This window comes from Poromitra crassiceps, assembly GCF_964638095.1.
Source record: "Poromitra crassiceps genome assembly, chromosome: 17".
NCBI classification, from domain to species: domain Eukaryota; kingdom Metazoa; phylum Chordata; class Actinopteri; order Beryciformes; family Melamphaidae; genus Poromitra; species Poromitra crassiceps.
The window spans coordinates 23,655,301-23,671,967 of NC_139635.1; the positions used below are offsets into that span (position 1 = coordinate 23,655,301).

Consider the following 16,667-nt stretch of genomic DNA (forward strand, 5'->3'; position numbering starts at 1 on the left):
CCTCTTGTTCCCTCTGCTCCTAGTCAGTTAAAGGCCAGTACTAATCTGTTCTTCATACATCCTAACTTAATATTTAAGAATAAAAGACAACTACAATATACTATAAGATAGTATCCCTAATTATGATAGGCAGTGGGCAGACAGTGGGCCGCTGATATACCACACATGATCAGAGTTTTAGCGGATATTTAATGTATCCGCGATTTAATGTCAGAATGAAAATCCGCGTTGGATAGTCTGCTGAAGGGCTGTCTAAAGCAGCAGCTTGTATTCACATCAGTCATTTGATTTACTTTGATCAGCGATTTCTGTCTGATACAGCTGCATTGATACAGCAGCAACAAATGTAAATGTGTAATCTCAGTCTATACATTTCCACAATCTGTAAGCCTATTCAGACCATAGATTTAGAAACACATGCTCAATGAATAATGATCTCTATCACTCATGTGTGTGGTTGCACTGATCGAATAATTCATATATAAAATAGCCTAGTATAAAGCCTAATAGCCTACTATAAAAGAGAAAACTGCTGAACTGAATTGAGACGATGCGGGCATAGTTATCATTGATAAAAACTAGCCTATTTTTGCTCATATATTGGCATACAGCCTACAGGACACAGTTCCAGCTGAAAGATGCAAGAATAGCCTGCATATTTAGTATTGGGGCTATCCCATATTTATCCCATATCTATATTATATGTATAGGCTTTTCTGGCATGTAGGAGAATATCACCCTCACTCCATTTGAGGGTCCATTCATGATATGCGCCGCGGTGATTAATAGTGATCATATTTCTCCACGCATCGTTGAGCTGTTAAGACATAAAGTGGTAAGTAGGCTTAATTTAATTATGTAGCCTACAGAGCCACGAATGTTTTGCTTGTTCTATTCTCAGTTGACTGCAATCTATTTTTCATATGGCGATCTTATGAATGGTGAGTGACTCCAGAGAGCCGATTATATGGGTCTCTCATGGATTTTGATTTTATCCTCTGAAGCTAACCTGGTCGCGACCAGGTTAGCTTTGCAGCGTCAGTTGCCATGGTAATTGAAAGTTAACTTGCTTTGTAGTACGGCTAAACCAGGTTTAAACTCAAACTTACTCGGATAAGGCATTAAACTAGCTTCGTAGTACAGGCCTCTGGTCGTCATAGCGACCGCATATCTGCCCTCCGCCCATGTAGGCTAACATATAACGTTAAAATTAAATCCATACACAGAACATATAAACTGGTTATGAAATACTGTTGCCTCTAAATGACCGACATGGGCAAATGTGACCATCGTCCAGGAGAATGGATATCAATTTGTTGTTATTTACATGCATGCACTGCGCGGGGGACGGGGGTTACACTACGAGGAGAAGGGAAGCCACTACCCCGGTGGCCACTCACCAGGCAAGACCGCGGCTTCGCTAAACCCCCACCTCCGGCCTAGCGGAGCCGACTACAAAGCCTACAAAGGGCTTCCCGAGCAGCAGACTTTTTCTCTCTCAAAACAATTGACCTATCGCTAAGCCACGCCCCGAATGCAGACGAGCCAATCACAACGCGTGCAGCTCTACAATACACTCGGACATTCTCAGCTTAGAGCTCCATAGAGAAGCACTAGAAAACACGAGTTTCCTCTGGTTTTATACATTTATAAGTTGAAAAAATGGTCAAACGATGTGCATGGGGGTAAATGCAACATTACGAGGTATCCTGGGAGGCCAGGCAATTGATAATATTAAACTAGTAAACATAGATCCACTCACATCCACAATGCTACTGTTTTGGACGTTAAATCTGTAATCTGTAATTCTCCCTCATTTGGCTTCCATGATCCAAAAGGTATCGTAAAATCATCATGGTATTCAGAAAGTCGGCAAAATAAAATGCTGAATTATGCGAATTTCCAGTCATTACGTTATGCGTGTGGAGTTGGTGAAGAGGTAGAGAGGAGAGGCTGGCCAGCGAGACCAAGAGGAGGCACATTGATTGATGTGATTAAAACATCGCCAGACACCAGTCAAACCCTAAAACGAGGGAATTAATCCCGTTCTCCAAATAAATGTGACGTAGTCTAAAGAGAAAAGATCCAGAAGGAAAACATGTTGTTAAAAGCTGGAAGCTATGCCTCTGCTGATCTGCTACACCCATGCGTCCGTGCCGTTGTCTCGCTGTGAAAAACATCTACATTATTTAACGTTTCTTGATTATACAGAGGTACATGAAATAGATCACCAGGCAACGCTCTTCAATTCGGCATATAGGCTATATAATCCACGGAGAGGTTACTCTAGTGTATGTCAATTCTGGATGTGAGTTGTCTGTTATCCCCGCCTGCTGTCTTCCTCTGTTAAAACGTTTGATTAAAGATTCGCTAAAGCCGTTTCCAGGAATGCACGTATCGCATTTCTTTTTATCGATAGCTTTAAATGTTGTAGGCTACTACATAGTGAAGTACTTTGTGATGGCTTCTAGACAATATCAGGGCTCAAAATGTTGTGAAGAGCGTCTTAGGATATACAGTAACTTTAACAGTGACGGCTTCCATTCTACTCAGCCTGCCCTGTGTTTGTCCGAGTGAGGACGGGGGGTGGGGCTTAGCAATAGGTCAATTGAAAACCACCGTCATGTTAAGGCTGAGCAAGGAGATCGATTTTATTTCACCAGAGCCGAAGGCAGCAACACAAAAGACTGATGGAAATAACAGAAGAGAAGGTAAAGTCCCACTGTTATCCAGCATTGACAGAAAGTACACACGGTAGTACACACAGTAGACACGATTCTGCCTGACCAATCAGTCATCTGCAGTGTTTTCACGTCACTGTATGGTACCAGTTGGAACCTCAACAAAGCAGGGACCAAAACTAGCACGACTCAACCCCGACTCAACCCGGCCTGTACAGGTCTTTGATCGGTGGAATGAGACAAACAAGTGAGACGAGCTGGGCGGGGCCACACTAAGGTTGCTTTCACATATAAGCTGGTGGACTCTGTGCGATTTGGGGGGGTGAAGTTGCAACATTTTTGCAATTTTCATTTGGTCTGGTTCGCTTTCACACAGCAATTTGTCAAGCGCACAAAACTTTCTGAACAATGTCACGCGGTCGAACACTCACTCGTCTATTGGACAGAATAGAGAAGGGAAATCTCTCCTCTCTTCAGCAGGCTTCTTGCCTGGCTGAGGGTTGACTGAACAACACAAGTGAATCCGCAAAACACAAAACATGGAGCAACACCACCTGCGATATTGGGATTTCTGGTTTTACTTTGGTGTTACTATCAAATACATATTTGACAAGAATGTGCCCAATATGAGCAGCAGATGAGGCAGCAAGCTGTTGAGATGTTCTGCAGATGAGACGAGTAGCCTACGTACCGAAGGAGATACTGTAGGCAAGCTAGCTGTTGAGAAACGATGTGTTGTTATGATGACATACGTCAGGACGTGCAGGTACTGTACACGTGTGCACGCCGCAGTGTTTGTTTTTGCTCCCTTCTACCGTCTTCTACTCATGATGCACTGCATGAGTGCATCAGATGCACTGGCGCTCTTGTGTTTAGTCTGGTTTGCTGTCACACAACAAACGAACCGCGCCAGGGTTCACTTGGAAGTGAACCGAGACCCACGTTTACAAGCGGACCAGAGTTTGTTTGTTTGTTCCGCCCCAGAGTTCGTTTGCGCTTTCACACCACCCCAAACGAAGCGCACTATCCGAGGAAACGAACTCTGCCGCTGTGAAAGCGGACTAATCAGCTTATATGTGAAAGCGACCTAATACCAGCGGTGAAAATGGACCAAAACTGCGGACTCCGGTCCGGATCCGGACACAGAAGGGATCCTATCTGGACCCAGCCATATAACCTAGAAATAATTGAGAATTATTAAATTTTCACAGAGCGTTTCTATTTTAAACTGTAGGCTACCGCTTTATAGCCATTATGGTACTTGTTTATCAGCACAGGAAACTCGCTGACCAATGCATGCGTTGTAAATCATCACACGTGATTCTACTCAGCCAATCAAATGTGTGAGTGGGGGCTGCCTATCTGCACTGTGAGTGACACACACACACACACACACACACACACACACACACACACACACACAGGGGGAGAGATGAGGATGAGGCTGCAGTCAGAGAATATGTGAGCCAGAGAGGAGTTATGTCACATGGTGTGCTCTAAAAAGGGAGGAGTTATTTCACATGGTGTGCTCTAAAAAGGGAGGAGTTATGTCACATGGTGCATGCTCTAAAAAGAGAGGAATTATGTCACATGGTGTGCTCTAAAAGAGAGGAGTTATTTCACATGGTGCATGCTCTAAAAGAGAGGAGTTATTTCACATGGTGCATGCTCTAAAAGAGAGGAGTTATGTCACATGGTGTGCTCTAAAAAGAGGAGTTATTTCACATGGTGTGCTCTAAAAGAGAGGAGTTATGTCACATGGTGTGCTCTAAAAAGAGAGGAGTCATTTCACATCGTGTGCTCTAAAAAGAGAGTTATGTCACATGGTGTGCTCTAAAAAGAGAGGAGTTATGTCACATGGTGTGCTCTAAAAAGAGAGGAGTTATGTCACATGGTGTGCTCTAAAAAGAGAGGAGTTATTTCACATGGTGTGCTCTAAAAAGAGAGGAGTTATGTCACATGGTGTGATCTAAAAAGAGAGGAGTTATGTCACATGGTGTGCTCTAAAAAGAGGAGTTATTTCACATGGTGTGATCTAAAAAGAGAGGAGTTATGTCACATGGTGTGCTCTAAAAATAGAGGAGTTATTTCACATGGTGTGCTCTAAAAAGAGAGGAGTTATGTCACATGGTGTGCTCTAAAAAGAGAGGAGTTATTTCACATGGTGTGATCTAAAAAGAGAGGAGTTATTTCACATGGTGTGATCTAAAAAGAGGAGTTATGTCACATGGTGTGATCTAAAAAGAGAGGAGTTATGTCACATGGTGTGCTCTAAAAAGAGAGGAGTTATTTCACATGGTGTGATCTAAAAAGAGAGGAGTTATGTCACATGGTGTGCTCTAAAAAGAGAGGAGTTATTTCACATGGTGTGCTCTAAAAAGAGAGGAGTTATGTCACATGGTGTGCTCTAAAAAGAGAGGAGTTATTTCACAAGGTGTGCTCTAAAAAGAGAGGAGTTATTTCACATGGTGTGCTCTAAAAAGAGAGGAGTTATGTCACATGGTGTGCTCTAAAAAGAGAGGAGTTATTTCACATGGTGTGCTCTAAAAAGAGAGGAGTTATGTCACATGGTGTGCTCTAAAAAGAGAGGAGTTATTTCACATGGTGCATGCTCTAAAAAGAGAGGAGTTATGTCACATGGTGTGATCTAAAAAGAGAGGAGTTATGTCACATGGTGTGATCTAAAAAGAGAGGAGTTATGTCACATGGTGTGCTCTAAAAAGAGAGGAGTTATGTCACATGGTGTGCTCTAAAAAGAGAGGAGTTATGTCACATGGTGTGATCTAAAAAGAGGAGTTATTTCACATGGTGTGCTCTAAAGAGAGAGGAGTTATGTCACATGGTGTGATCTAAAAAGAGAGGAGTTATTTCACATGGTGTGCTCTAAAAAGAGAGGAGTTATGTCACATGGTGTGCTCTAAAAAGAGAGGAGTTATGTCACATGGTGTGATCTAAAAAGAGGAGTTATTTCACATGGTGTGCTCTAAAGAGAGAGGAGTTATGTCACATGGTGTGATCTAAAAAGAGAGGAGTTATTTCACATGGTGTGATCTAAAAAGAGAGGACTTATGTCACATGGTGTGCTCTAAAAAGAGAGGAGTTATGTCACCTGGTGTGCTCTAAAAAGAGAGGAGTTATGTCACATGGTGTGATCTAAAAAGAGGAGTTATGTCACATGGTATGCTCTAAAAAGAGAGGAGTTATGTCACATGGTGTGCTCTAAAAAGAGAGGAGTTATGTCACATGGTGTGCTCTAAAAAGAGAGGAGTTATGTCACATGGTGTGCTTTAAAAAGAGAGGAGTTATTTCACATGGTGTGCTCTAAAAAGAGAGGAGTTATGTCACATGGTGTGCTCTAAAAAGAGAGGAGTTATTTCACATGGTGTGCTCTAAAAAGAGAGGAGTTATTTCACATGGTGTGCTCTAAAAAGAGAGGAGTTATGTCACATGGTGTGCTCTAAAAAGAGAGGAGTTATGTCACATGGTGTGCTCTAAAAAGAGAGGAGTTATTTCACATGGTGTGCTCTGAAAAGAGAGGAGTTATGTCACATGGTGTGCTCTAAAAAGAGAGGAGTTATTTCACATGGTGCATGCTCTAAAAAGAGAGGAGTTATGTCACATGGTGTGACCTAAAAAGAGAGGAGTTATGTCACATGGTGTGATCTAAAAAGAGAGGAGTTATGTCACATGGTGTGATCTAAAAAGAGGAGTTATTTCACATGGTGTGATCTAAAAAGAGAGGAGTTATGTCACATGGTGTGCTCTAAAAAGAGAGGAGTTATTTCACATGGTGTGCTCTAAAAAGAGAGGAGTTATGTCACATGGTGTGATCTAAAAAGAGGAGTTATTTCACATGGTGTGATCTAAAAAGAGAGGAGTTATGTCACATGGTGTGATCTAAAAAGAGAGGAGTTATGTCACATGGTGTGCTCTAAAAAGAGAGGAGTTATGTCACATGGTGTGATCTAAAAAGAGGAGTTATTTCACATGGTGTGCTCTAAAAAGAGAGGAGTTATGTCACATGGTGTGCTCTAAAAAGAGGAGTTATTTCACATGGTGTGCTCTAAAAAGAGGAATTATGTCACATGGTGTGATCTAAAAAGAGAGGACTTATGTCACATGGTGTGCTCTAAAAAGAGAGGAGTTATGTCACATGGTGTGATCTGAAAAAAGAGGAGTTATGTCACATGGTGTGCTCTAAAAAGAGAGGAGTTATGTCACATGGTGTGATCTAAAAAGAGAGGAGTTATGTCACATGGTGTGCTCTAAAAAGAGAGGAGTTATGTCACATGGTGTGCTCTAAAAAGAGAGGAGTTATTTCACATGGTGTGATCTAAAAAGAGAGGAGTTATGTCACATGGTGTGCTCTAAAAAGAGAGGAGTTATTTCACATGGTGTGCTCTAAAAAGAGAGGAGTTATGTCACATGGTGTGCTCTAAAAAGAGAGGAGTTATTTCACAAGGTGTGCTCTAAAAAGAGAGGAGTTATTTCACATGGTGTGCTCTAAAAAGAGAGGAGTTATGTCACATGGTGTGCTCTAAAAAGAGAGGAGTTATTTCACATGGTGTGCTCTAAAAAGAGAGGAGTTATGTCACATGGTGTGCTCTAAAAAGAGAGGAGTTATTTCACATGGTGCATGCTCTAAAAAGAGAGGAGTTATGTCACATGGTGTGATCTAAAAAGAGAGGAGTTATGTCACATGGTGTGATCTAAAAAGAGAGGAGTTATGTCACATGGTGTGCTCTAAAAAGAGAGGAGTTATGTCACATGGTGTGCTCTAAAAAGAGAGGAGTTATGTCACATGGTGTGCTCTAAAAAGAGAGGAGTTATGTCACATGGTGTGCTCTAAAAAGAGGACAGTACAGCAGACAGCGAAAACACTGTTTTTAATCAAGACTGGACAGACTCTTACATGTTGATTCTTCCCACGGAGGGCAGTTCAAAACCACCATGTCTCATTGTTAAGCGTGATGCGAATTTGAAGTGCCACTCCGAGACAAAGCCCACACACACTCTTATAGAGCAACACTGCCGTAATGTTAAAAATACACTTGATATCGAAGTTGGCCGGCTGCAATCCTGAATGCAAGTTTTGGAGGAGAAGATAAACTCACAGGGTGAAGCAGCTGCTCCACCTAAAGTAAGAGGAGAAGATAAACTGACAGGGTGAAGCAGCTGCTCCACCTAAAGTAAGAGGAGAAGATAAACTCACAGGGTGAAGCAGCTGCTCCACCTAAAGTAAGATTTTACCCTGATGTCTCAATAACTGTAGCTGGATTGTCAGTGGAAAATGGAGAGAATATACGTGAAGAAGCCCAATCACTTCTTGCGGAAGGCCTCGGTATTCAGGCCGAAATTGGCGATGCGATTCGACTAGATGGGAGAGGAGGGCAGCCAGGGCTGGTGAAAATTGTATGTGCATCTAGCAGAGCATGTGAGTGGAGTGGAGCGGTGATAATTACCGCTCCTCACTCCCGGAGCGACCCCGCGTCCACCCCCTCCAGCGCTCAAGGCCGCTCCCGGCCGCTCCGCTCCAGACCGCTCCCCGCTCCATACAGATTTCCCCCGCTCGCACTCACCGCTTCGCTCCACTCAAAAGAAGAAAAAATAAAAAAAGGCCAGGGTGTTTTAATTTGCGTTTAAACGCCTGGGCAATGGGCATTGCTCACTACAAATAACATGAGCTCAGCAGAGTCGGCTGCATGTTCGTTTCTCTTCCTTCTCGTCTCGCCGCAGCTGACAAGAAATAAGTGGGCGTGCACATGGCCACGCACCGATGCATTCTGTTTCGAACATATTGTGATCGAAACTGGAGCGGCACTGAGCGGGTGATGGGTGCCGCTCCAACTTTCGCTCCGGTACCACTCTGGTCCCCGCTCACCGCTCAAGCCAAAATCCCCCCGCTCCGCACCGCTCACATGCTCTGGCATCTAGAGAAGAAAATAATTGCATTCTCCGCCAAAAATACAAGCTGAAGAATCACCCTGGATATGGAAAAATATGTACGTTCAGCTAAATCTCACACTGACCAGCTGATTGAAATTAACTTTAAAACACTGCTTAGAGAAATCCCAGCCGGGAAAGATTTCTTTATTACGGGAAGTGACCGGCTCATAAAGGGTGGGACATAGGCCTACTAGAGACGAGACGGGGCTGACAGGGCGGCCGCGGGAGCCAGCACGAGCGAAACGGGAGAGAGGACCGCAGCAAGCGCCGTGACGATCACAGGGGACCTGCTAAACGACATCCTGATAATGAGCCTTTTAAACTGGGAATATGCTTTTAGAGCTTTTATACTGTGTGTGGTTTCTGCTCGCGGAAGTGAGCGCCAGTCTTGAAAACTCCACTTTGTTTGCGGAGGGGCGTGTCGGCTGATTTGACGTCACTTTTCCGCACGGACACTCGTGGTCCTCGCCGATGCGGGAAGCATAATTCCAGTTTAAGCCGTAATGAAGAGAAGGAAGCGAATGCATGAAGTTTTCCACACTCACACAGATACGCTACATGAACATATTTATTTTTTACATTAGAATATAAATGGATGGACACTAGTAAACTGACCTCAGAATATCCATTTTACAGTCATTAAATGCAGATATTGTTTCTTTAAATGAGACTCATCTTCAAGGGGAAAATGTTATTGAGTTGGATGGGTATGTATGGTTTGGTTTAAATAGGAAAATGCATATTAAAGCACCTAGAGCATCAGGAGGAGTAGGGATGTTAGTTAGATCCAGTTTATTTGAAGAATATAAGATTGAAATAATTGAAAAAGTTGATGGGATTATAGGCCTATTATTTCAACATAAGTTATCAGGATATAGCTTTATCATATTTTCTTGCTACCTTCCACCTGAAAATTCCCCCTGGGGAAGAGATGCCTCAGCTTTTTTGTGCCAATTATTAAGTTTGATATGTCAGTTTTCTGAAGTAGATGCCATTTATATTGGTGGAGATGTGAACGCTAGAATTGGAAATATGGAAGATTTTATCCCTACTATTGATTCTATCCCCAGGCGAGTTGCAATTAATGATTATGTTAATAAACACTAGAAACACCTAGAATTTCTAAGAGACTCTAGAATGTGTGTACTTAACGGTAGGATCGATCCACTAATGATGATTTTACATCAGTGCTGAAATGGACGCGGAAAAGGAAGTGACGGTGGCTTTTCCGTCACTTCCGCTTTCCTTTTCCGCATCCATTTAGGCTATTCACTAGGGGTGTCACGATACTACCCTCAGTTCATGATACGATACGATACACAATATTGGGTTCACCATAACGATACCATACCATATTTTTTTTTTTTTTACAAAACTTGAATAATGAAAATATATGACTGGAAAAATAGTCTTATTTGAAATACACAAAATGCAATGCTGTTGTTGGAAATTGTTATAATAACTATAAAACAACATGGAAGATAAGGCTTATATTGCATAATGTGTCACACTGTCACAAACTAAACGTTTGTTGCATGGTAGGCCTAAAAGAAAAATAAACTATACAATCTATATCTTAAATAACTTATGCAGGCAACGAGCTGTGTATTGTGTAGGCTACTATCTTCGCTGCGGAGCGTTAATTGACGATTGAGACGTAACAAGTTAACGTTACTTGTACAATTAGACATGGTAATCGTAACGTAGGCTACAATTAGAAATTGTTTTCGGGAGTACAGAGCTGCATCGCCTAATGACAGATAGCCTATTATTCACATTAGACGCACATTAGACACATTCAGAGCGAGATTAATTTGTAAGCCATACTATTAACTGCTTACCCGACATGTTATGGGGGTACGGTGGCGCAGTGGTAAGCGCTGTCGCCTCACAGTTGGACGGTCCTGGGTTCGATTCTCGCCTTGGACACTGTGGGCGCTGTGGTTGTGTTCCCCCCCATATCTTCAGTGCCTACTGCCCAGGTGGGTTATCTCGTCGTAAGGGCCTTTCTCTCTGTGTGGAGTTTGCATGTTCTCCCCGTGCTCCCCCAGGGGGTTCCTCCATATATAACCCCCCCACTAAAAACATGCAGAAGATCAGATCGTCATCGTCATCCGACCAGTGACGACAACATCCGAAGTTGGTCCCCGGGCGCTGTACGAGAAAGCGACCACTGCTCCTGGCTTGCCCCTCGGAGGAAAGGACATGCCTGGATGGGTTAAATGCAGAGGACACTTTTCACCGGCCACCGTCAGCATGAGTGTGTTGTGGCCGCATGCATGTATTGTGGTGTTCGTGTGACAATAAAAGACGGGCTTGTCCGTTACGAGAGAGAGAGAGTTTTTTTATGCCCGTGGAATCAATGGCACGAACTAGTTCATTTCAGACTACTGTAGGTCTAGTCTTTAGAGATGAGGGGAGACATCTCGCCTGCCACGGACCGGCGGGGTCTCCCTGTCAGAGTGTCCGTCTGCGCCTCTGACAGTGCAGGCGGCAGACACACACAGCCAGTGCGCTGCTGTCATCCACTGAAACATGCGGTCCGCATGGGGATAACACCGCACGGGGAAACGTGAATAAGTGTTGCGCAAACTTCGCCAGCAATGCATTAATCTATAAATAGCGCATTTAGTCTTGTCGGTTATTTAATGAGCGTCGGTTTAGTCCCCATTTCAAGCAAAGTAATGAAAAAGATAGAGAGAGAATACAGGTCAGTGCCGGTGTAACGTCGATTTTTGCTGCTTTGTCGAAAAATGCTACCGCCGCATAAACCGATAGGGTCTGTCTATCGATTTGCGCTACCCTATCAAAAAATGCTACTTAATGGTTTTCTACCTTTGTAGGCTATATCAAATAAAGCCGTAAAGTAAGTGTTTTCTTCTCTTTCTTGTATAATGTTCAAAAAGTGTAATGAAATTTATGTCATGGGTAGTGTATTTTGATGGATCAAATACTCAACATCCCATTTTACCAATTTTAAATCAATATTTCAGGGGTAGCATAATTTGATAGTCCAGTAACATCCTATCAAATAATGCTCCCGTCACTTAATGCATTCATGTTGACTACTAATCAACTCACTGCCACTGTAGGATGAATGTCAGCCTACTTAGACCCCTCAATTTATCAATTTTATGTATGTTGAGGATGTTACTCACCGTTAACAACAGCGTGGACTGAAGGGTTTCAAGAAATTATGGGCGTGGCGATGAAACTTGGAAAATCGGGTTTGCGCACGCGCAGAATCACAAAGTAGCAGTTCTCGACGGGTAGTAGAAATCGACAGAACACCGGCCCATCAGTGCAGCATGTTCAGAGGTTCTTTTTCTTTTATAGTTTGTCATCTCCACGATATCGTCACGTTTTGATATCGCGCAATTCCGTGGGACTTTGATATCGCGGAATTTCGTGGGACTAAATATCGTGACATCCCTACTATTCATTAATAATATTAAAACTGCATAGAAGACGTCAACTCGTCAACAGTGGAAAATTACTGGAAAGTCATGACTCATGGTGCAAGTTGCTATTAAACAGTGGAGCACGGACGCGGAAAAGGAAGTGACGTGGCAGGAGAGGCGCGCTTACAGGAAGCTGGGACAAATGGTACGGCTCTCCCAGAGTCTATTTTTCCCCCAAAACATAGACTCTGCCTTATCAGATTGATAATGTAGTAAACTGAGCTAAAGCATCAATATGACAGCTTGATGAGGCTTCATGAGCTGAAAGTCAGGTGCAATGAAATGAAAGGAGTGGACTTGGTCAGAAGACTTTGCTATGAGAAGAAGTCCATTCAATGATTTGTTCTCTGTCTTTCTAATCAAATCATGACTTTAGGCCAGGCAGCAAACCAAGGAAGTGATAAAAAGCTGTATCCCTTGACTGGCGCCACTCCGAGACGAAGCACGCACACATACAAACGCGAGACATCTGCATGAGCTGTCTCAACAACACACACACACACACACACACACACACACACACACACACACAGGAGAGCTAGATGTTTGGGCAGCTCTTACAGTGTGACCTGTAGTCTGGGGCTAAAAGCATAGACCGTCTAAAGATATGGACAGAGTCAGCATCACGTCATCCATTGGTTTTTGAAGCCTAGAGCAGTGATACTCAAGTGGTGGCCCGCGGGCTGTGTTTTTTTTTTTTTTTTACAGTGCACCTGAACGCAACATGCAAGATACCCGCTGAATAAGTGTCCAAATGTTCATGTCATGTCATGGAATATGGAATATCTTTCAATAATCTATGATTTAGCTGCTAAATTGTCGAATACCGCCGTCTGCTCGCTACCCAGGCACTTATGTATGTACTTAACCTAACTAACTATCCGGTGTGCACAACATTGTCAGACTAAACTCCGGCTGACACCCCAAAAACCTACAATCCGCTACAGAAAAATGTATATTGATTGTTTATTAACTGGCCCCTGGCCTTCTGTCATTTCACGAAAGTGGCCCCCGGGCAAAGCAAGTTGAGTATCCCTGGCCTAGAGTATGGGGGTGTGGCCGTCGCCATCTTGGGGTTCTGAAAGCTTGCGTGAGACGGCTTGAGAACAGGGGGTTTCCCAGAGCTGCAGCTCCGCCTGCTATTGGCCCGTGATCGGCAAGCTGCACAATCACTGGACAGGTGACCTGTCAATCACACCCAAAACATCGTCTTTTATCGTCTATTTGACTCTAAACAGGTGAGTTATATCAAAATTCACCCTTCGTACAGTTGTCATGGAAGGTGAAATTAGCTATAGAGCCAGGCTGTAAACATGTTTAATCCTGTTGTAAAGACGGGCATTAACATGGGGCTGAACGGAAACAACTCTTTTGTAGTCAGCCTCAAGTGGCCATTCGAGGAACTACAGCTTTTATCACTTCCTTGGCTTGCTGCCTGGCCTAAAGACATGATTTGATTAGAAAGACAGAGAACAAATCATTGAATGGACAAAGTCTTCTGACCAAGTCCACTTCTTTCATTTCATTCCACCTTATTATTATTATTCCACCTGATTTAATGTCATTGTACCTGACTTTCAGCTCATGAAGCCACATGAAGCTGTCATATTGATGCTTTAGCTCAGTTTACTACATGATTCTTTCATCACATTATTCTGCTTCAGAGTTTTCCTTTGGATGGTCGACAATCATTAGGATAAGGTGTGTGTGTGTGTGTGTGTGTGTGTGTGTGTGTGTGTGTGTGTGTGTGTGTGTGTGTGTGTGTGTGTGTGCGCGTGCGTGCGTGCGTGCGTGTGTATGTGCGTGCGAGCGTGAGTGTGTATGTGCGTGCGTGAGTGTTTATGTGCGTGCGTGCGTGCGTGTGTGTGTGTGTGTGTGTGTGTGTGTGTGTGGGTGCGTGCGTGCGTGCATGCGTGCGAGCGTGCGTGTGTATGTGCGTGCGTGCGTGTGCGTGCACTGCGTGTGTGTGCGCGTGTGTGTAGGTGCGTGCGTGTGCGTGCATGCGTGCGTGTGTATGTGCGTGCGTGCGTGTGTATGTGCGTGTGTGTGTAGGTGTGTGTGTGTGTGTGTGTGTGTGCGTGCGTGCGTGCGAGCATGTGTATGTGCGTGTGTGTGCGTGCGTGTGTGTGTGCTTCATCTCAGAATGGCGCTTCAAATTCGCATCACGATTAACAATGAGACAGTGGTTTTGAACTGCCCTCCGTGGGAAGAATCAACATGTAAGAGTCTGTCCAGTCTTGATTAAAAACAGTGTTTTCACTGTCTGCTGTACTGTCCTCTTTTTAGAGCACACAATGTGACATAACTCCTCTCTGGCTCACATATTTCACATGATTTCATCACATTATTCTGCTTTAGAGTTTTCCTTTGGATGGTCGACAATCATTAAGATGTTGGTGCTGTTAAATATTTCTCTTTTTAATTATGTGTATGCTTACATATTCCTCTGACTGCAGCCTCATCCTCATCTCTCCTCCTGTGTGTCTCTCACAGTGCAGACAGGCAGCCCCCACTCACACATTTGATTGGCTGAGTAGAATCACGTGTGATGATTTACAACACATGCATTGGTCAGCAAGTTTCCTGTGCTGTGTGTGTGTGTGTCTGTGTGTGTGTGTGTGTGTGCGTGCGTGCGTGCGTGCGTGTGTGTGCCTGTGTGTGTGTGCGTGTGTGTGTGTTTAAATCCCTGTTATCATTCGTCTCTTTTCATCATATTTTCATGCTCATTGCTCATGTAAGACACATCAGAGGTTTGTTGTCTTGTCTTGTAATTTAAATCAATAAATTAATATAAAGTATTAACAAACAGTAAACTGTTGAATAATTAACAGTGACATCATTAATAAAAGAATAAACACAGCAGGTGTATTAGATGAGAAGCTGCTGCTGTATTGAGTCTTGTTGTCTCACCAGATGCCTGTGAGCTCACACTGGAGCCAAACACAACAAGCAGACTCCTCCTCCTGTCTGAAGACAACAGAAAGGTGACGTGGGTGAGAGTGCTGCAGCCATATCCTGATCACCCAGAGAGATTTAACCGGACTCAGCTGCTGTGTAGAGATGGTCTCACTGATCGCTGTTACTGGGAGCTGGAGAGGGAAGGAGTGGTTTCTATAGGAGTGACTTACAGAGGAATCAGCAGGAGAGGAGCGGGTGATGACTGTGTGCTTGGAGGGAATGAAAAGTCCTGGAGTCTGTACTGCTCTGATGATCGTTACACTGCCCTGCACAATCAGAGAGGCACAGTCATACCTCTCCCCTCCTCCTCTCGCTCTAACAGAGTCGCAGTGTTTCTCGACTGGCCTGCTGGCTCTCTGTCCTTCTACACAGTTTCCTCTGACACACTGACTCACCTGTACACTTTCCAAACTTCATTTACAGAACCTCTGTACCCTGGGTTTGGGTTATATTACCCTGGTGTCTCAATGTCTCTGTGTCAGTTAGAGTGAGAGAGAAACACACTGTGACCAAACACAGCTGCTGACATGATGCTTCACTCTGTACAGGATCACACACACCCCTACAAACACAAACACGTCTGAAAGACGTCTTATTAACGTCTTCGTCGGCCGTTCAAAAGACGTCCCCCGAGGAGCCGGAACGTAAGTTTAGAAGACGTCTTTTTTGGACGTCTTCTGAACGTTAAATATTGATGTCAGTTACACGTCGATATTGAACGTCTTCTGCACGTTCAATATTGGCGTCTAACTGACGTCATTATTGAACGTTCAGAAGACGTTCCTTGAGGAGCCAGAGCGTAAGTTTAGAAGACGTCTTCTTTGGACGTCTTCTGAACGTTAAATATTGATGTCTAACTAACGTCATTATTGAACGTTCAGAAGACGTTCCCTGAGGAGCCAGAACGTAAGTTTAGAAGACGTCTTTTTTGGACGTCTTCTGAACGTTAAATATTGATGTCAGTTACACGTCGATATTGAACGTCTTCTGCACGTTCAATATTGGCGTCTACCTGACGTCATTATTGAACGTTCAGAAGACGTTCCCTGAGGAGTCAGAACATCAGTTTAGACGGCGTCTTTTTTGGACGTCTTCTGAACGTTAAATATTGATGTCAGTTACACGTCGATATTGAACGTCTCCTGCACGTTCAATATTGGCGTCTAACTGACATCATTATTGAACGTTCAGAAGACGTTCCCTGAGGAGCCAGAACGTAAGCTTGCTTAGGCATGTAGGCATGCATGCGTCTGCCTACAGTGTTGCCAACTTGGCAACTTTGTCTCTATATTTAGCTACTTTTCAGACTCCCCTGTAAACTATTTCCAGCGACTAGCGACATATCTGGTGACTTTTTCTGACCATGAGAAGCAATGTTAATGTCTTGATTCAAACACATTTACCAATAAATTCAAGTCAAGTTTATTTGTATAGCTTTTTTTTTACCTTTATTTACCCAGCTTAATCACATTGAGATTTCCATCTCCATCTGTTAATCACAGTCTCAAACATTGGGAAACAGAAACAATAAATTAAAATGTGTGAAAACTAGGGATGGGGCCTCAAGTCTATCAAGTCTATTCACCTTATTCTTTGCCCATACAAGACGCTTCTGCATGAC

General features: G+C 43.5%; 1 protein-coding gene across 1 annotated transcript in view; it reads left to right on the forward strand.

Moving 5' to 3' along the window:
• The window catches only part of LOC310791947 (NACHT, LRR and PYD domains-containing protein 3-like), a 48,122-nt gene extending 31,710 nt beyond the window's left edge, over positions 1–16,412 (forward strand). The window contains exon 11 of the mRNA XM_083653629.1: positions 15,002–16,412. Coding sequence (XP_083509755.1) covers positions 15,002–15,537 — 536 coding nt within the window. The 3' untranslated portion in view covers positions 15,538–16,412. The remainder of the gene's footprint in view (positions 1–15,001) is intronic.
• The last annotated feature ends 255 nt before the right edge of the window (positions 16,413–16,667 follow it).